This window comes from Mastigoproctus giganteus, chromosome 8, assembly GCF_048544385.1.
Source record: "Mastigoproctus giganteus isolate SK-2022 chromosome 8, ASM4854438v1, whole genome shotgun sequence".
Lineage (NCBI taxonomy): Eukaryota > Metazoa > Arthropoda > Arachnida > Uropygi > Thelyphonidae > Mastigoproctus > Mastigoproctus giganteus.
Genome location: NC_143582.1, coordinates 41,106,417 through 41,127,807, shown reverse-complemented (window position 1 = coordinate 41,127,807; position 21,391 = coordinate 41,106,417). Strand labels below are relative to the sequence as shown.

At 40.7% G+C, this 21,391-nt stretch overlaps 1 protein-coding gene across 1 annotated transcript in view; it reads left to right on the top strand.

The window, feature by feature from the left end:
• Nucleotides 1-8,721: 8,721 nt before the first annotated feature.
• LOC150081479 (uncharacterized) overlaps nucleotides 8,722-21,391 on the top strand; it is a 156,456-nt gene continuing 143,786 nt past the window's right edge. Inside the window, exons 1-2 of the mRNA XM_090380217.1 lie at nucleotides 8,722-8,854; nucleotides 14,713-14,767. Coding sequence (XP_090236343.1) covers nucleotides 8,722-8,854; nucleotides 14,713-14,767 — 188 coding nt within the window. The remainder of the gene's footprint in view (nucleotides 8,855-14,712; nucleotides 14,768-21,391) is intronic.

The window sequence follows — 21,391 nt, the reverse complement described above, 5'->3', positions numbered from 1 at the left end:
GTATCCCGTTAGGGTCTGGAGTGCGTGGGTACTTACAGTGTTACAAGCTCGCGAGATGGTTATAAGTGAAAGTGAAAGTGTACTGATCTCTAACAGCACCAGGGGTTTCCCCCATCTCCGCATTGCTTTCATTGTGGATGTACCAGTTTGCTGGGAATGCTAGAGATTTAACAGTGTGTATGGGCTTTGTATTTGTGTGATGTCGTGTACCACTGTTCATCTGGTCGTTTAGCCGCCAGACTACTGAGGCTGAGGCCAATAGAGAAGGTGGCCGCCAGGTTTCAGTGGGGTAGGCCCATGCACCACTAGAGAGGAAAATTGGGGGTGGAAAAGAGGGGAGAAGCTGGAAAAAAAGTCCTCCCTTATCCCCCTAGTGAAATGTAATTCAAAGATTAAGGCAGCTAGTGTGCCCTCTTCAGGTCGCCATATTGCATTTGGCAACTAAACTGCATTTTGTTTCGTCGTTTCTAGCTGCATCCTTTATGGGGCTAGCTCCGTCCTTGTATTTTCATATTCTTGCTTTGGGTGTTTTCTTTGTGGAGATTGGTTCCTTAGTTGTCTCAGCTGGTGGCGAATCACTGTCAGCCAGGCGCTGCGTACACCATCGTTCTTTGGTTTGGTCAGTTTATCTCAATTTGTCTTTGAGTGCTCAGGAGGATTGATCATTGTAGTTGAGAGTCATACTTAATGTCTCTTGGAAAATCTTCTCCGTGTGTGGTTTTGCTTACGACATTCTCTTCAGTGGATCTTTTCGTCTGTTCCTGTTCGTATTTTTAGTTTTCCTTCTCGTGAAGAAGTCCCAGGCAAATCTGGACAGGATTTGGTACTCGTCCCTTGAATCCAATAGGCGATGTTTTTGCCGTTCGGATATGAATCTTAGTTTCGTTATGATGATTCGCCGCAAGTCCTCGTATATGGGGCACTTGTATATCAAATGCTCCCAGCTTTCTCTTTTTCCACAAGGACAGTTTGGATCTTGGAGTATACCAGCATGGCGAGTTTGTCATTAAAGGGCACGTGACCAGTCAGCATGAAGGTTGTGTGGAGGCCCGGGTGAGCTACGCAGGCGACTTCGGGTAGGTTTTTCTACAAGAGGGAAGAATTTCTTTTTACCTCGCCCTTGTGTGAGGTGGACCATCTGGTCTGCCACGTTTGTTTGAGGTGTGCCTGCAATCGTGCTTTCTCTTGTTTTTCTCCGTTTTCCGGTTCTACTGTTTTTCCCAAGAAGATAATGGTAATCCCTCTTATATACTATGTCAGGCCAGATCTAATGATTTCCAGATCCAGAGGCAAGACTCCCGCCAGAACCTGAAGCACGTCTATGCTAACTGTATTACAAGCTCGCGTTACTTTCAACGATATTGAGTTAAGGATCCTTTTGTTGGTTACAGTCGTCATCTTGTGGTAGAATGTGGGAGCTTCGTTCGTGATTATGGGATAAAGGTGGCTTGGAAATAAAGAGCCAGTGTTCTTTTATTTAGTCCCAAGTCTCGTCGCGTGACTCGGGCTACCATGACAGCATAGTTTATAATTTTCTTCCTGAGTTGTATGAGGTGTGGCCTGAACGCGAGCTTTCTGTCCAGGATTATGCCAAGTTGTCTGATTTGGGTGGCGACCCTGATTGTGTCTCCGTTCATTTTTATCTGCGGGTGTATCCTTGGATCAAGGGCTCTCATGAGGAGCATAGATGTTGTTTTGATAGTTGATATTACCAGGTTGTTCACATCTACCCATTCCTGAAAAGTGATGAGGGTTCTGTTTGCTGCTATTTCCAACTTGGCTCTGGAGTTAGCCGCCACTGTGAATATCAGTTCTTCGGCGAATGCCTGTGACCAGGTCGATACGCAGGAACTCATTGAAGACGAAATTCCACAACAATGGGCCCAAAACTGACCCATGCGGCATCATCTGTGTACTTCTCTGACTAATCTGTGAAGGGGTTATGACTTCTATCTTTTGCTGTGAGAGGTAGGAGCAGATGGCATGAAAGAGGTTTGTTGGACTTTGCGCCTATCGGAGTCTGCCAAGGACGCTCGGCCACCAGAGGGAGTCGAACGCCCAGCTAAGTCACCGAAATGGCCAGGAAGTGTTTGCTTTGGCATTCTTCCACTGCAATGAGATTCCTCACGGCGTCTGTCGCGGAGGATCCAGGCTTGAAGCCGTATTGGTTTGGTGCATTTAAGTCAGCTGCTGTATAGTGTTGCTGTAGTCGCTTGTGTAAGAGTCTTTCATAGAGTTTACTTGCCACAGTTAGGAATGCTATTGGCCTGTATGATTCTGGTTGTGCATGGTTCTTGCCAGGTTTTTGAGGAGTAATTTTAGAATAGCTGTCCTCTACTGTTTTGGGAAGTATCCTGCTTTCAGACAGCAGTTATATAGTTGCAGATGTAGGTTGGGTGCCAATTCAACCACTCACTTGACGATCTCAGATTCCATCTGGTCTGTACCGGGGAACTTTCTGTTTCTAATCCTTGCTGCCGCCTGCTGCAGCTCTTTCAAGGTGAAGGGGGGGGATTCCTGTGTTTCTGTATTATTGTCATTTTGGTGGCAGAGTTCTAGCTGTTGTTCAGTTCTCTGCGCCTCTTGCTCCTTGCAGATAGTATTCAGGATGTTATTTTTCGATTGTTCCCATTTAGTGGTTAGCTGGCCTTGGGGAGTTCTTGTTGTCATGAGTACCTCGCCTCCAGGGAGTTTGTTTGTTGTGACCTTGTACACCAGTCTCCAAGGATAGTTCTTTCCCGTTGATTTCACTAGTTGTTCCCATGCATTTCTTTTACTTCTCTGAATCTTGTCTATATACTAGTTTCTTGTTCTTTTAGTGCCTCCACCTCGTGTGCCAGCCACTTTCTGCAGGCTCGCTGGAAGTACTTTCTTCTTCTTGCTACCTCCTTCCTCAATTCCTGTAGCTCCAGGGACCACCATGGGACTGCTCCAGGCATAGGAATTTTCCTTTTTATTGTAATTTGGGTGATATTTGTTATGAGAGCCGTAGTCTTTTGCTGCCGGGCATCCGGCTCAGAGTCCGCTTGGATTTCTTGATATCTAGAGTGGATTGCTTCAGTGCGCGTTTCTTCAAAGAGGTTCCAATCAGCTTTGCTGATGGCGAATCTATTGAGGTGATGCCTAGTTGATTAAATTCTGGCAAGGTTTATTTTGATGCGGAAGGTGATTACCGGTGGTCCGATGTGGTCCAGGAGTTCTCCACATTCCAGTCTGCAACATGTGAGGCCAAATTGGTTGAGGTGAGGGAGAAAGCAATCGTCGCCTCCCACTGTAGGTTGCAAAAGGTAAGGAGCTGGTTCGGTTTGTTTAGGACAGTCAGCCGTGATCCAGAGAGGAAGTCTTCCAGGAGCTCCCCGTTGTGGGCCCCCCTCTTCATGTAGGCGATCGGAAATTCACATCTGATCCAATGATTATTCTTTGGTCTGGTAATATGTCTAGTAGGTGCTGCAGGTAGTTAGTAAATGGAGTGATATTCTGTCCTGTTCAGCAGTTCAAGGAGACCACAATTGGCAAGAGCACGTGGGCACAGACTGCCCAAGACGAACAGAGTTGTCCGACCTTTGTCACCGTTATGTTAGGGTTCCACAGTATTATTACTGACCAGGGTGTCGCCATCCTTTTGAATGAGCTTGTAGGCTAAAGGGTATCCTCTTACATTTTTACCATGAGTGTATGGCTCCTGAATTAGAAAGATATCAGTCCCTCCTCATCGGCCTTCAGTCTCAGCTGGTCGGCAACCGCTTTAGCCCTCGGCACATTGTGCTGAAAAATCTTAACCACTATACCTGTGTATATGTTTTTTAGCACATGTCTCCATAATTGCTTCTGTTTTGGTATATTCCTGTAGCTTTAATATAACATGGGTACTTTGAATCTCTTACTGAGTGGTTGGCATCAATTTTTTGTGTTTTGCAGTTCGTGCATGTAGTGTTGTTGCTCTTATTTGGGCAGTTTCTGAACTCGTGTCCCTTTTCCGTGCAGTGTCCGCAGGTCGAAGCCTTCTGCACACACGTGTGGGTGGTGTGGCCAAACTTCAGACACCTGAAACATTTCGGCACCACCACATGTTCCTTGAATCTATGTGAGCTCCATTGCGCATAAAGTCGGGTCAGTCTCTTGGAGCCCGCCATGCATCTGGTGTGAATTCATCAACTCAATTTCGAGCATTATTATCTCTGGACATAGTCGTCGAGTACCTCGGGATTATAAGTTTCTTAGACTCCCTGTCTGGCATGATCACCTGTAGGTTCCTATCATAGATTTCCTCTACTAGGTCCTGCGGCCAAATGTCCTTGGGTAGACCAAATATGATCGCAATTGGGCCCCTCCTTCTAGGAGGTTCCACCCGTAGTCCCAGAGTAGTCAGCTTGAGCTTTTTCATGATCACTTGTATTTCTCCTTTAGTCTCCGTCTCAATGGCGATTCCGGTGCTCCTGATCTTTCTGATTGCCTTTATCTGTGTTCTTTTAAGGTCTTCTTTGATGGATTACATGATTTTAGCTTTGATAACCTCGCTTGTTGTTTCTTGCTCCATGTTCTTTGGTCGTACGATTACTATGTTTGGAGTTTTTAAGAGGGTTTCCCTCTTTGGTTATGCCTGGTCAGCTTCATTTGTAGCTGTAGTTGTGGCCGGTGTCCTCAGCGCCTGTGCGTAGGATGGGGCGTGCTGTGACATTTGGATTTCACCATCCGCCCGGAGGATTTTCAGAACTGCAATCGCTTTCTGGTGCTCCTCATTTGTTTTAAGCAGTATTGTTTCTAGTTTTGTCCATCGTAGGACAATCTCTGCCGTTAGCATGGAGGATATTCTACTGCTATTATCTTTCATAATTCTCTGTAACTCTGTTCGTAAGATTAAGGCCTGCTCCAGGACTGTCCCCTGGGGCAGAGTAGGGTCCAATGGGGAGTTTTGTCCCCCCTGCCTTTGGTCTTCTATACCTTTCTGCTGCTCTGGCGGTTCCTTCGCTTTACTAGTGCTGCGCGTTTCCCGGTCCAATTTTGTGCCCATTCTTATTCTATTCTTCCATTTTTTGGGCTCCCGTCTTTGTTCTTCAGGGTCATCAACTATTTCGATTGGAGTTTGTTCCATCATGACTTCCTCAGACTGGCTTTGTGAATCATTTGGTTTTTGTTTTTCCACAATTTCATTTTCCATTTTGTAAAGTTTCCGTATTAACGAGGTTTTCCGAATTAGCGGCTCCTAGTCATATTGTTTTGTTAGGGGCTCGAAGAGCTGCTGAAGGATTCGAACCACAAGTCCGTGGGTATATTTGTTGCCCTATAATCAACGGGTGAAGTTTTGGGATCTCCCCCATTGGCAGGTAGGGGAGCACGCGAAATAAATCTGTATAGTGCCTTCAGATGGGCATTAGTGAAATGCAGCAGTCAAGGTCACAGCTTGGTCAAGGTAAACATTACGTTGTCACACAAGCCTCTCAAGTCAAGTGTAGGGTATTCGCGTGGCCACCACAGTAGAATTGGTGCTCTCTCTCTCTCTTTCTCTATAGCCCTGCTGTCAGCCGCATGGTGACCAGTACGGTCTGGCAACAAAGGATATAGATAAAAAAACGTAAATAACCTGCAAAGTTCCCAGTAAATCAGCAAAAGATTCTCACCCTGAGATCCACTGTAGTAGTTCTACTAAAGAGTACACTTTTCATAAACTAGTAGGCACCGTAACCACAAATTCATGAACAAAATCCAAGAGCGCGGAAAACGTGCGTCCACACTGGACGGCGGCCATACTGCCGAGGGTTATGAGTATGTGTCGCTACGTATTCTCCATTTTTTTCCGGTTCAATCCATTGGTGGCCTTGCAATACCATATTCCAGCAGCATATGTAATCTCTGGTTGGAAAATAGCTTGATATTAGAGGCTTAGGGGTTTTCTCCTCAAACCCCATTCCTTGCTTGTGATGCGCGCAAAAAGCGCGGAGTATCCTCTAATTTTTTTCCGTAAGCGCACCGTATGTGGTGTAAAGCTCAGGTTCTTGTTTAGAATGACTCCAAAGTGCTTTAATTCGGTGGTAAGCTTAATTGTGTTACCTTGTATCTTGATTTGAGGGGGTCTCTGGTATCTAGGGCTCCTTTTAATAATACAGATCATGTCTTCGAAGATGAAATCTTCAAGTTATTGCTGTTAGCCCAGTCCTCTTTCTATTGCTCTGTGTAAAGTGAAAAGTGTAAAATGTTCATTGTCTAACGGCCCCAGGGGTTTACCTCATCTCCATGTTGTACACTCTGTTTGTGAAACACAGAACACTCTGAAGGGCAGAGATTTTAAAAAGTGTAAGGTACATGTTTATGCTGTGCTGTTCCTCTGACCTTTTAGCCATTGGATCCCTAGTGGGACCCCCCCCGTTGCCCCACACTTATCCCCGAGGTGGCAGGTCAGGCATAGAGGGGCCACATTAGAAGAAAGTACTCTGGTAGGCCCTGCCACCTAATTTCCTAAGATTTCAGTGGCAAGAGCCTAAAAAAATAAATAAATAAAAAAATTAATAAAAAAAAATAAATCAAATAAAAAAAATAATAATAAAAATAAATAAATAAACATAAAAAATAATAAATAAAATGCATATTTAGTTAGAGTACGGGTGAAGACTGAGGAAGGGGGACAGATAGAAATGTGGGGATGATAGGGAAGGCAACCCCAGAAAGTTCAGTGGGGACTGGCCCCACCAGGAGAAAAAAGGGGGTGGCAGGGAGAGGGAGGAGGCAGAAACCCATCCCCTAACTCTCCCTACCATGGGAGAGGGGAGGATAAAAGTGAACCAAGTTAGGTACACGGTTGCTCTGTTGGCGGTGTTCTCCAGTTGCGCCCTAGATCCCGCCAGGCAGCATCAGAACCAAATGATCAGCATAGGCTTGGGGCACGACGACGCCGAGTTCCAGGTTCAAAAAGCCGTCTAAAACCAGGTTCCATAGGAGTTGACCCAGGATTGAGCCCTGTGGGCATCCTCTGAATACTTCTCTTGTTACTGACGAATATCGTGCTCTGACTGTCACGAACCAATTGGACAGGTAGGATTTTATGATTTGATACGGATTTGACGGTAGGTTGGCCTTCCGGAGTCGGGCCAGGCCGCTTGGCCACTATAAAGTGTCAAAAGCCTGGCAAAATCTATTGCTATGAACAGAAATTATTTCTGATCTGAGGTAGTTGTGGCATCAGTAATATTTTTCAGGATATCCAGGGTTGAGCATCCCTTCCCAAATCCATATTGTTGGGGTGACTGCAGGCCGGCTGCAGTGCAGTGGATTCCTATTCTATTTCTTAATAGCTGCTCAAAGAGTTTGCTCATGACTGATAAGAGTGCTACAGGTCTGTACGACCCCGGAAGGCCCAGTTGTTTGTTGGTACTTTTGGAGATGAGGCACAAGTTTACAGATTTCCAGGCCTGGCGGAACAGGCCTTCTTTGAGGCAGTGGTTGTATTTCCTAAGATTTGTATAGGTTAAGAAGCACCTCTGCAATGGTTTCGACGGCTTTCTTGACAATCTCTGGTTCCAAAAGATCAGAGCTAGGAGACTTCTTGTTACTAATCCTCATAGCACCTGTTTAAATTCTAGTTTTGTGAAAGTTTCTACTGTTGCAGTCGTGCAATAGGTTTCATTGTCCGCACAGAGGGTTATTGTATTTCCAGTTATTATAAGACTTTGCAAAAAGAGTTTTTCGGAAAAGGAGGCAATTGGGTATTTTGGCAAATTCTGATTAGCCTTTTTCTCGTACATTTTTAATCCCCCCTCCCCCCAGGCTTTTTTCTTTTTTCTGGCATCACAGAATTTGCTGATCTGGAATTATGTATTGGGGTTTCTGGGAAGATTTTTTTTTTGTTGTTGTTTTTTGTTTTTTTGTGTTACCGCAAACCTCGCTTCAGGATTTTTTTTTTTTTTTTTTTTTTTTTTGCTGGTATCAGAGAGCTCGCTAATGCGAGATTAGTCTCTCGTTGTGGGGTGTCTGAGAATTTTTATCATTATTATAATTTTTATTATTATTATTATTATTATTATTTTTTCCCCCCGGTTGTGGTGATCGCTCTCAATGGTATTGCACTCCATCCATTGGGAGCGCAGTTCGTGCTTGATGCATAGTTAGTAAAGTAGACCCAGGTTCGGCTTTAAGACCAAGCGATGGGGAACCAGGTGGCAAACACCCCCCTCGTGGTACAGTGGCTATTTTTTTTTTTTTTTTTTTGCTTTTTTTTTTAACACATTATTTAATACACACGCAAACACATACATTTTGTATGGTAGGGATGGACACTAGTCTAGGTGCCACCATACACAATTATATACAATGAATGAATGTAAGAAGATGCTCAGAGTCGCCTAGGTCCCTTTGTTCTCTCATTGTGTTGCCGAATTGTAGTACATACACACGCACTGTCCCTTTATATTTCACTACTTGCTCCCTATAGTCTGGTACGGACACGCGACGCTGTATCTAGAGGAGAAATCGATTACTCAGAAACGAAAGATTTTTGAAGAAAAATTATTCTTCAAGAGCTAGTCGGTGATGATAATTGCTAAGATTTAAATATAAATAAGTAAACATTACTACAAGTTTATTCATAGATTCAAGTGCATCATGAATAAATGGACAGTAGTATATAAACAAAACTGATTTCAAAGAATAAATGCATTTTATAAACATCAAAATATTTTATTTCTTCCTTTTTATGCACAGGCTACGCAAATACTGAAGGCAACACATATCATGGGAATGAAGTTCAAAGGCGTGGCATTAGAATTAATGAAGAAAGTACTTGCCCAATTAGTAGACATACTGGGAAGCGTGCATGGAGATATGAGAGTGGCTGTGCAAGACTTTATAGACGCAATGAAAAAAGGTAATTTCTCATTATTAAGTCTTTTAAATATGTAGTGAACGGGATTAATATTTCGATTCGACAATAACTCAGTAACAATTCAAGATATTAATGAAGTAGTAATTTTGTTTTAGCTGCACTGCTATGCTGAAGTATGCTTATATTATTCTAGTGTAAGACAATATGAGAGAGAGAGAGAGAGAGAGAGAGAGAGAGAGAGAGAGAGAGAGAGAGAGAGAGAGAGAGAGAGAGAGAGATTCTCACCTTAAATCCGTTATTCACGGATACCGTTATTCATGGTCCAGTGAATCGAGATACCCTATGACCGACTTACTGGCGCCTCCGTAGCCAGGTGGGAAGGAGCAGCAGTACGTAACGCACGCTTCTTGATTAGACCGGGGTTCGATCCCGTCACCACCAAATACGGGGATGCGGAAAGATCACCGCATATTCCCGGAGCAATATGGCCTTAGTTGCTAATGCTCCTAAAAACCAAATAACAAACAAACAAACAAACCGACTTACTACAGTGGAGCGCGATCTTTCCCACCTTGCGCCTGGGACTGACTTAAACTGATTCAATCACAGGCGAGGGTCAAAGGTCCTGAAAGTTCACCGAAATATAACACTTTCCAAACTCCGCAAAACAGAGAAAAATCACTCGAACTATTCCAAAGTTTGTTCGATTATTGAACGGTTAGAACATTCGACAGAAACCAGACTAATGTCCCTCTATTCAGGACCAGGTGTTACCCCTGGGAAACATAAACCCATGAATTATCATAACTCTGATGCTTCTAAGCTAGAAGGAGAGCAGCTAAAGTATCACTCTTCCTCTGTATAAAACGAAGGTGAGACCGCATTCAGAATGCTGTGTTCAAGCCGCAAGGATGGATCTAAGAAAGATGTAGAGCTTCTAAAAATAATTCAGGGAACCAGTTTGTTGAAAGACGCTACTCCATATCCATATAGAGAACAATTGTAATGCCTGTAATGTGTAATGACTATAACGTTCGGGTACATTGTTGGAGGAAGGAATGACAGAATATATCAATAAAAAGAAAGAAGGTAGTTTATTTTCACTAGCAGGACATACAAGAACCAGGGGCACAAACACAAAATCATATGGAGCCTCAGAAACTTGGATTACACGATTTTACCGTCAGGCCATGTATTGAAATTCACTGGAATGAACTATCAGCCACATTAATCGAGGGTAGTTTTATAAGTTCAAATGGAATTATAAAACCACTTTTTAATAATGGGAACATAAGTATGATTGGGAATTGTTTTTCATCGCTTTTTTTTTATCTTCTTTTTTGCGCACGCGCGCGCACACAGATGGCTTTGCATTACAACACTCCCTTGTGGCAAAGTACTGTGACGCTGATGAAAGCTCAAAGTCGAGGATGGTCAAAATAAGATCACAGTTCACACACGTAGCAATCAATTTTTGAGTGTCCGTGAGGAAGATTACGTCGGTATCGAGATCATTCCGACTATGAATATTAAAACGAATTGAATTTATTTATTTAAATATGTGCAGATAACTGTGGCATCTACGTTCATCATCATCAGCCATTTTCAATCCACTGCAGGATGAAGGCCTCTCCAGCAACTTTCCAGTTCCTTCTGTTTTGAGCACTGGCCATCCATTTACTACTCAAAAACTCATGAATTTCATCTATCCATCTCCGCCTTTGTCTTCCAGGTTTTCTTCTAGCTCCTCTTGGGTACCATTCTGTTATTTTCTTAGTCCATCTGTCATCATGTCTTCGAGCTATGTGTCCTGCCCAAGACCATTTTAGTTCTTTATTTTTCATAAGAATGTCCTTTACTTGAGTTTGCTGCCTAATCCATGTGTTTCTCTTCTTATCTAACAGTCTGATTCCCAATATAATTCGTTCCATTCTTCGCTGTGTAGTTCTTAGCTTCTCTTCCATTCTTTTGGTGAGTGCCCAAGTTTCACTTCCATAAGTCATGGTGGGGAGTATACATTGGTTCATTATTTTACGTTTCAGACAAACTGGGATATTGCTCTTCAGTATGTGACTATATTTCCTGAATGCTATCCATCCAAAATTTATTCTTCTCTTGACTTCCAGCCATTTATCATTATTACAGCTAATAACTTGTCCCAGATAAGTATATGACTCCACCTTTTCAATTACTGCTCCATCAATCATTATTTCCCTTTCCGTGGCATACTTGTTCATCATTACTTTTGTTTTAGCCATATTCATCTTTAGTCCAAAATCCTTACTAGATGTGCATAACTGATTAAGATTTTCCTCTAATTCTTTGGGATCGTGGCTTATGACCACAATGTCATCTGCAAATCGTAAATGGTTTAGGTACTCTCCGTTCACATTGACTCCTTTCTGCGACCAGTTTAATCTTCTGAAAGCTTCCTCAAGGGCAGCAGTAAACAGCTTCGGAGATATTGTGTCTCCTTGTCGAACTCCTTTCTCGATTTTAAATTTGCTTTCCGATTCTTCATTTTCTTCAATGCATGTTCTTACCTCATCAGGAAGAATATCGGGTATGTCGTATGTGTTGCTACTTTGCAATCCATCTTCCCCACTGCTGGTATCATTCCCTCGCTCCTTGTATAATTCTCTATATTAGTCTTCTGCTATTTTAATTATGCCTTCTCTGCTGTTTATAAAGTACACCATCGCTATTCTTCAGTTTCAGTATCATTTGTCTTTCTGTATTACTGCTCATGGCTGCTGATTTAAATCGTTTGTTTTCCCTTAATGCTTGTTCTACTTTTCTTGTGTTAAATCTTCTCATGTCCTCTCTGAGTCTCTTTCTAATGGCTTTGCATAACTCAGTATACTCAATTTTCTCCCTGTCAGTGTTTTTCTTGCTTTTCATTTGTCGTCTTTGGTTCATCATGACAAGTGTTTCTTGACTAATTTTTTCTTCTTTGGATTTCTGTTTCCCTATAGGTTTCTTGGGCTTTATCACTTTCAGAAAGTTGTAATATTCCTGGTCGATATCTTGGTCCTGAGCAGTCTGCAGAAGTTCAAACTTGTTCTTAAGTTCCAGTACATACTGCTTTTTGTCCTCCTCTGTTATTTCAAAGACCTTTGTATTATTTACTCGAGTCAGTTTTTTCCTTTCCTTTCCTACATCTATATCAAGTGTACATCTTACCATTCTGTGATCACTTCCAACATTTACCTTATTCAGGACGGTAACATCATTCACAATATATCTTCTGTTAGGGAGGATGAAGTCGATTTCATTAGTTGTTAATCCATTTGGACTCTTCCATGTCCACTTTCTGTTCACCCTCTTCTTGAAAAAAGTATTCATTACTGACAGTCCTTGAGATTCTGCAAATTCCACAAGTCTTTCACCTCTTTTATTCTTTCACCAATTCCAAAATTTCCTATAGTTCCTCTTTCTGTGCTGTTTTGCCTTTTTCCAACCTTAGCATTGAAGTCCCCCATAATAACAGTGTAGTGGGTTTTCTGCTCATCTAGAAGACTCTCAATTTCAGTGTACATTTCTTCAACCTCTTCATCATCATGGCTCGATGTTGGTGCATAAATCATTATAATCTTTAGCTTGTACCTCTTAGAAATCTTGAATATTAGTCTTGACACCCTTGGTGATGTACTTTTGAATTCCAAAATGTTTTTAAAATCTTTATGGACCAGAAACCCAACTCCACCTTCACTCCTTTCACTGTTTCCATTGGTGTACAGCAGATTTCCACTTGATAAACGTATAAGTGATTCATTTCTTCTTCTTGTTTCAGCCAAACCGATGATATTCCAATTCACATTTTCTAATTCCTTTTCCAGCTCTAGTATCCTGTCTTCACCGATGAGTGATCGTACGTTATAACAGGCCAAGTTCAATTTCCGTGCATGGCAGCCTGGTCGTACCCAGAGATTCTTAGCACCCTCTGCTTCCACTCTGATCCTCTCGCTGCCGTAAGAGGGAGAGTGAAAGCTGCTGGGGACTGAGGGCCATTTGTATTGTTGTGCTCTCATTGCTGGAGGGTTTGGTCTTTTCCTCTTCACGCTGACCAGGCGTCTTGAAGAGAACCACTCTACACGTTCGTTGCCACCTAAGTGACGTAACAGGGCTTACCATCGAGAAGGTGTGCATGAGTGGATTTTAGGGAGGCAGGCCAACCGGACTTCTCCTAAATCTTCTGTAATAGAGAGATATTGGATCCATCAGTGTTTTAGGCTGAGTGTCTGATAACACACAGGATACCTGTTCCCCTCTAAGCCCCTACGTTAGGGTACGTTAGGGCATCTACGTTAGGGTACCTTTACTTTAAAAGGAAAATTCTTTCACACTCTGAAGTATTAGTGCAATACGAAGGCAGGAGTTGTCTATTTCTATCCTAATTACCTTCGCCTCCCATTAGCTAAACAGCCTTAACTTAACTAATGACTTCACTCAAATACATAGCATTTACAAAAAAAAAAAAAAAAAAAAAAAAATATATATATATATATATATATATATATGCACAGGATTTTTCAAAAATGATGGTCAATAATTTAAAGGTGAAAATTACAAACTAAAATAAGCAAAAAATACCCAGTGAACATCGGGTCGCAAATGAACTTGTTAAGATCCGCCACTGACTATGGGAGCAGTCTGGTAGAGTACTCTGTATTGCTGAGACCTTGTACACTCTGGATATGGTAGGGGTTCAGTAATTAGCGATGTAAAATTCGCCACACACTGCTATGACTCACTACACGCTCTTGCAGAGCAACCCTCCGTGTCGAAATTCCTGGATTTTATTCTATTTTTTCTAACTGTCTGCATGTGTAGCACAGTAGTATCGTCACAGTGGTGGAAAAGGACCGGATTCGAATCCAGTCGATGACGCGAGGAACTTTAATGGGCTTTTTTCACTTCGTGGCTGTGTTAGTCGGTCTCAGGTGTAGCCAGCAAGTTTTTTTTTTTATTATTTTTACCCCCAGAAACTGGGGTTTTTTCGTCCAGCAAAACAGGAAAATCTACCAGAGAATACACGCAATTAACAGACATATGACACACAGCACGGCAGATGAATTTAATTATTCGGCTGGCCTAAAAATAAGTGTTTTTGTTTTTTTTTTTTTTATTCTTTCTAACGCTTTTCCCTGAGAAACTAGGGTTTTTTCGTCCAGCAAACAGGCAAATCGACCAGAGAACGCACGCGATTTACAGATAAAATAAATATGGGTAGATGTAATCATTTGCAAGGGACCCTAATATAATTTTATTCTTTCTAAAACCCTTTCCTCGACATCAGGTGCTATACTTCTGGGCCTACCTGCTCGTACTCCATGTTCTCTAAGGCATTCGGGTACCCTGATGTATGTGCCCCTGTTGGGCTGCCTTCGGCGGGGGAATGCTTCTTGGTACAAACGTGTATATATATATATATATATATATATACACACACACACACACACACACACGCAAAATATCTATTGTTGCACAATTTTGGTGAGTGCTTCAGAGGCTAACCAGTGAGATTGAAAGGAAAACCAAGTATAATGGGTTCTCTTTTTATATAATAATCAATAGGCAGTATGGCTTACCAATATATTAATACGACCTAAAATAAAGGTTAAGCACTAGTATAAGGTTTTCAATTTCATAAAACAATTTATATAGATATTGTATATAACATAAAAGATCATATAAATAATTTATTCGATACATATAGTTTTACTTCAATGACGCTAGCCCATAATTCCCATAATAAAAATCTAATAACTAAGGCCAGGCTATCTATAATAATATCCATCTCAAATGTATATATATCAATTACTGTGTATAGGTTTATGAATTTTATGTATAATGACTTTATAATAGCAATAAGACACTTTCTCATCTTTTTCTTATAGTTATACAGGATTCCAAAGACAATGAACTACTGTATTCCGCTAACGAATTGGAAACGTGAGTATTCTGTAGTATTCTCCATTTCTTCATAATAGCATAGGAGCATTGACACCGACATTCAGTAAACCTCGTCTCCTGCACAATGTCCAGAAAAAATCCTAAAAATTAATTTGGCTGCCTATCGACAGTCTAAAAGTTAGTTATCATTTAAAAATCATAAAATCTTTAAACTGATATAGATGAGCAATGTAGGTTTTATTTAATGCATAGTACCATGGCTTTTTTCTGCCCGAACGCTCCGGAAGTTAGAAATAAAATTAAAAAATCATTTATTTTAATTAAAAAATATATATTTCAAAATAAAAAAAAAAAAATCTATATTACTAATACAGTTGACGCCATGATTTAACAAAAGATTATCCCGTGGTTCTACCCCGGGAACATTTTTAGAAAGATCTCTATAAATATTTATGTATTTTTAGCAAAGATTTATATAAAGATCATTCGTACAGTTAGAAATAGAGAAGATTAATTGACGCACCGAATATTATTCCTTAATGGATACCAAAAGAAATGGCAAAATATCCTTGCAGAATTAAGTTTTGAACGAAATAGAAATCTATATTTTACAAACGAGGGATTTTATATTCAGCAAGAAACTTATTTGTAAAGAGAAGACTAACTGTAAATCAGACACTATTCATGCAAAATAATCATTAGAAAACATGAATAAAACCCTAAATTTATTTTCTGTAAAATATAAAACTCTTCAAAAAATAAAACGGTATTCGCATTCATATTAAACACCGCAAAACGAAATAGATTAAGGATATGCTCTTCAATCAAAATTACAAAGTGTGCAATACTGTTTTAAATGTCTGGTAGAATAAAACTTTCGACATTAATCCATTAATTTTCGCCTTATTTAATCCGTAAACTCTGTTCGTGTGAAGTTTCTCATTTATATATCAGTGCATGCGTGTAGGAAACGCAAGAAATTCATTTACACGCAAAACAGTGTATAATAACCTTATTCAAATCTACTGCCACGCAACACAAATTAATGGAAAACTTATACCGATGGCCACTATACGTATCTTGTAAAATGCATTCCTGATTGGCTTTTCAAATATGAATATTTTTCGAGTATATTGAGATTAGTTCAATAAACAAATAAAATCTAGCCAACGGCAATAATATGATAACAGAAAGGCTACAGTCAGTCAAATGGCAATACAATAAAATAATAGTAACTAGGCAGAACACAAAATCCGTCACACTATGTCAATGATAATGTATCGCAGCCGACGACCGAGTCGGATTTAACTGCCAACAGACAGCAGAGGACTGAAAAAAATATTGCCTGGTCTGACGAATCCCGCTTTCTACTGTTTCACACTGATGAGAGGACCAGAATATGGCGAAAACAGTATGAGTCAAGAACCTGTCAGGTATCAATAATGCAGGAGTATGACCAAGTGCGAGAGGATGCACTACCACACACGTTTGACACGCATTTGAAAGTTCAGGCCTGCATAACTACAAACGCGATTAACGATTGTATCCATCGTTGAAATCTTAATTTTAAATTCCTGTAAATCTAGTGGTTGTGATGAAATAAAAAAAAACTGTTTTAGTGGCACGTGGAGTGTTTTCGTGATGCACATTAGACTCCACTTATACCAGTAAAACATTTGGATGCCACGTTATGTTTTTACATAAAATTCTTTCCGACCAAATGCATCCCTTAACGAATGCAACGTATTCATGTGAGAATCGGCTCTTCCAACAGATTAATGCGGCTTTTCACAAGGAAAAATTGTAGAGAACTGGTTCCAGGAACGTGAGAGTGAAATCAGTCTACTATGGTATCCTCCCCAGTCATCGAATCTCGATTATTAGAGTTCGGCAACCATCAAATTTGCAACAACCGTCGGCACCAATTCAGTCACCAACAACCAGCATCCCTGCGGCACTCTTTTGAGAGATTGTGTGTCCATGCCACGACGATGAGTCAAGCTATTTTGAAGGATAACACTCACACTTAGTAAAGTGACCATTCAGTGAAGGAACTTGTACATTACTCAATAAAGAAACATTACAATAATATATAACTGTATTTGTATCTTCAGAGCAAGGCTTTACAGACATTTTAAATATAAATTATTTTATATTTGCAGTACGTGTTTCTGGAATATAGTTTATACTTCCCATCATTGGGGCTCTAAAAATATTCAGTTAACGAGAACATTTGTTTCCTTTTGCACAGCGTACAATTTTTCATGGCCGAAGGCGACGACGAGACAACCTTCTTTCAAACTCTGATCACCAAACTCAAGGAACTTCTCGCAGTATCAAAAGAGAAAGCAAAAGATTTACTCAACAAAGTAAGTCTTAAATGTATTTAGGAAACACAGTCTGTGTTTTAAGTAATCTGAATACTGAAAAGATGAAACGTGTAAATAATCTATTTAATAAGTTAATATAGATGACTATGTTTCATAAATTTTCACGTGGTAAATGATTAAAAGAAAGCTTTCTTAATGGCATGTGGAGCATGTCATTTTACTTATTAATCTACCTGATTATACTATTTCATTTTACATAAAATCAGTCCAGCTATCCCAAAGTTGTTTACTTGGTCTTTCTAGATGAAATTTTACAATGAATATGAAAATGTACCTAAACTGCATTTTAATTACACTGTTTTCATACGTGGTCCTTAAATTGAAGATAACGAAGACTGAAGACAATGTATAGTATTATTTATTTATTTCGAATGCATTTCTAGTCATGATCCTTGAATTTGTCTTACTAATTGCACCCAGCCTTGAGGCTGACCAACTCAAGATACTGAGGAGGAAATCCACGACTACTGACAGCGGGTATCTAATCCCGCACACTCTACTCAGCACAGCCTAGCGTCCATGCTAACTAGGCTAAGGGGGCACCGGTACTATTATAATAGTATACAATGTGTACTATTATACAAAAAAAAAGATATCTATCGTATAGGTTAGTGCAATAGCATCTGTTTAATTCGTAGTCATTTACCAAAGTAGTTAAATAAGTATCTTTTTAATTATATCTCATATTGTGAATACCCTCACGAGTTGCCATGGAATTGTACTACCTCGAATAAGTAACACATCACCAGTGAAGAAGACTACTTTTACTTATTCTCGGTGGATACCACCACCACCTAGACGGTACAGTTTTGAAGATAATTGGCTTCTCATCGGTGGGTGGGCAGGTTGTTGTTGGTTTAGGGATTTATTAGGCGCATCGGCAACTATGGCCATAGTGCGCCAGAGTGGGCAGGTACCCTGGTGTTGCAATCATGCCAACCCAGTTATGAAGTATAACTCCACAAAATGAGAGATGTCTGATGGTGTGCAATAGTATAGACTATAGAGTATTTTAGGGCAAGGGTACTCTGTACTCTATACAAAAAAGATATTAATTTTATGGGTTCTCATTTTAAATTATTTTCTAAATTAAGCCTTTTATTTGCAGTACTTCCGACTGACGACCTTTCTGTGCCGAGGATACGTTACCAAAGACTTCCCACCTATACCTTACTTGGCTCCAGAACATTTTCGTATCGCCACTGTATGCCAACGTAAGGGTAGAGTGGTGAGATTAAATTATACCGATGAAATAATAACTGAAAAATCTGAAATATCTGGGTACTCAATTCCAGTTCAGTTTTTTTCCCCCATCACATGTATTTCATAGAATACCATCACTTCGAGAGATTTCAAAATTCTTTTATTTCGATTCAGCATTCCTCATATTGTTCCAACTGTATGTACGTTCTTTTCATTTTCCCCTAGAGATATCACCTGGATATTCCACGAACAAAACTATACCCCTTGAAAGTATCCAAGTGAAAATAAAATGGAAAAAGTGTTTATACACTTTCACTGTCTCCGTAGTGCCAGTAATGTCTTCTTTCACTTCAAAGTAGACACTGCTGGAATATTCCCTTAAATGCAAAGACGGCATTTTGTTAGCAGGAAGTATTTGATACCTGGATTTTGGTTCATTTCTCCTTGAGCACACCGTTCAATTTGTTTACTTACTGCTAATGTTATTGACCTGGCCAGAAGCCGACATTATGGCGCATCCCAAAAGTATTTAATCAGATAAAGTGTTCGTAGTTGCTATACAGGAAAGTGAAGCTTTTGCACGCCCCATAACTTAAACCAAGTCGCTACAGGTTGTGCAGTTTGGCATAGTGCACTGTCGTGCTGAAATAAAATAGGGTTCTCACTATACAGTTTCGGAAGAGTGGAATTAAGCCGATTGTCCATGCACTGCATGGCATTCTTTGTTCTAGGAACAACAACAATCAATGACCAAAGCCCACACCAAGAGAAAAAAACACAGGACAGTGACAGCAACCTTCGCAAAACTTAGAGCTGGGATGACATAACTTGTAAATAACATTGTCGGGCATCCGCCAGACCCAAACACCAGATCGGGAAATCGTCTATAATAATGATTTGCAACTCCATAATACAACTTTCCAATGTTCCAGTGACCGATTACGATGTGCTGTGCACCAGGCAGAAAGACACTGTATCTTGCATGCGTGATTTTGGTTTGTGCGTTTCAGCTCCTCCGTTAAATCCGATTCTGTGCAGCTCCTGAAATATCTCTCTTGTACTAATACCGTTCCTGAAGGCTTCTTGAACTCCTCGTAAACGATATTCGATTGCAGTTGATGCAAGAGCGTCTAACTTCAGAAAGAAACAAACCGACCAAAGTTTCTTTCTTGACAGATCCTGTCCAAAGAAATTTTTTTTCCCAAAGGCATTCATTATACTAGAATCTTAACGATATGCCACTGAGGATATGGAATGTCAAGTTCACTTGTTCAGCTTGTTACCTACTTAGGCACAGACCTAATTCGGTGATCAAGATTATTAATATTTTCAAGGCACTCAGTGTTATGGTACAAGCTCTCTTCGTACCGTAAAGACTTTGTATGTTATCTGGAATCGAAATTCTTTTTAATTTTGTAATACTGTTAAACAGGCTCCTAATTACTAATATATATAAACTCACTGAATATACATATATACACTGCTCGGCAAAATTAAGAAAGCATGTAGAAAACGTTCTCTACTCATGGAGCGTTACGATGAAGCCGGACCAAAGTTGGTATGGTGGTGCACCATACAACAACGATGAAATGAGACAGCGAGAAACTGCGGACAGGTATAAAGGATATTTTATGGATTGTATAAGAACTACCAAAAAAAAAAAAAAAAATCGATACAAGAAGTTCAAAAATATGGTCGCATGACATCAGTACGACGTATAATCCTCTCCAACATCTAAACACGCCTAACAGCGGTAAACCATGCTCAATATAAAGGTTCCTATAAGATTCTGCGACAAAAACTCCCATTCTTCCACCAGCATAGATTAAAGTGTGGCGATCGTGGTGGCCACAGTAGTCGTCGGATATCTTCAGTTTCAAGATATTCCTCCTCCATTTGAGCTCTGTGTGCAGTGGGGTTGTCCTGCATGAAAAGATAATCTGGGCCATCCACATCCCTAAAAATCACAAATAGGTTTCGAGGATCTGTTCTCAGTACCTCTACGCAGTGACAGTACCCCTATCAAAAAACATGAAGAAAGGGTGCAGCCGTTGATCATTATTCTCCCCATATGAGAACACCGTTTTCACTAATTTTCCCTCTCTCTCTCTCTCTCTCTGATGTTGAAGGAACGGTACCGCTACCTCGTTATCCCCAGATGAAATAATGTCTAGAATCCGTTTGTAGGATAAAAAGGAACTCATCAGAGAACAGAACTGTATACCCCATTTGCCAGGGCTCCAAGTCCCATGTTCATGACACCAGTTTCGACGAGCTCTAAAGTGGTTCGGGGTTAATGGGACACAAACCACTGTCTTCTTTGCATAGAGTCCACTTGAATTGAGCCTTCTTAACACAATCTGGTTGGAAATATTTTCACCTGTGTTTGGTTTGCAGCAACCTCAAGAAACAATTGATGACAGGACATCGTAGGGTTTCCTCTTGCTGTTAGAGTGTAGAGTGTTTTTATTGTTAAACGGCACCAGGGGGTTCCCCCATCTCCAGTAGTATACATTGTGGGTCTGAAACAAAACATTTTCAATGCCAGAGGTTTAAAAGTGTATGGATTTTGTACATGTGTAGTGTCGTGTACCGTCGTTTCTCTGGTCATTTAGACGCTGGGCCCTTAATGGGACCCAACGTTGTCCACACTCTGCCTCGTGGAGGCAGACCAGATATACCACTATTATAATTATTTACACTGGCAGGTCCTGCCACCTACTTTCCTGAGATTTCAGTGGTTAGGACCTTAAAAAAATTATAGATAGGGGTCAGCCAAAAGGAGTACTATTTATGCGAATAGATGTTATTAAGTTTTTGGGTGTAGGGTTCAAGCAATTTACCAATGGTTCGGACACTAGTAATTGTAAGAGAGAGGGGGTGGGGAGACTGAAGACTGGGGGGAAAACAGATTGAAGAATAGGGACGATAGGTAGGCATCCCCAAAGAGGTCAGTGGAGACGAGCCCATCAGGCGAAGTATGGGGGTGGAGAGGGAGGAGAGGTGACGGAGACCTGTCTCCTCCCTCCCATGCCCTGGGATGGGGTTTTAAAGAGAACCGGGTTAGAAT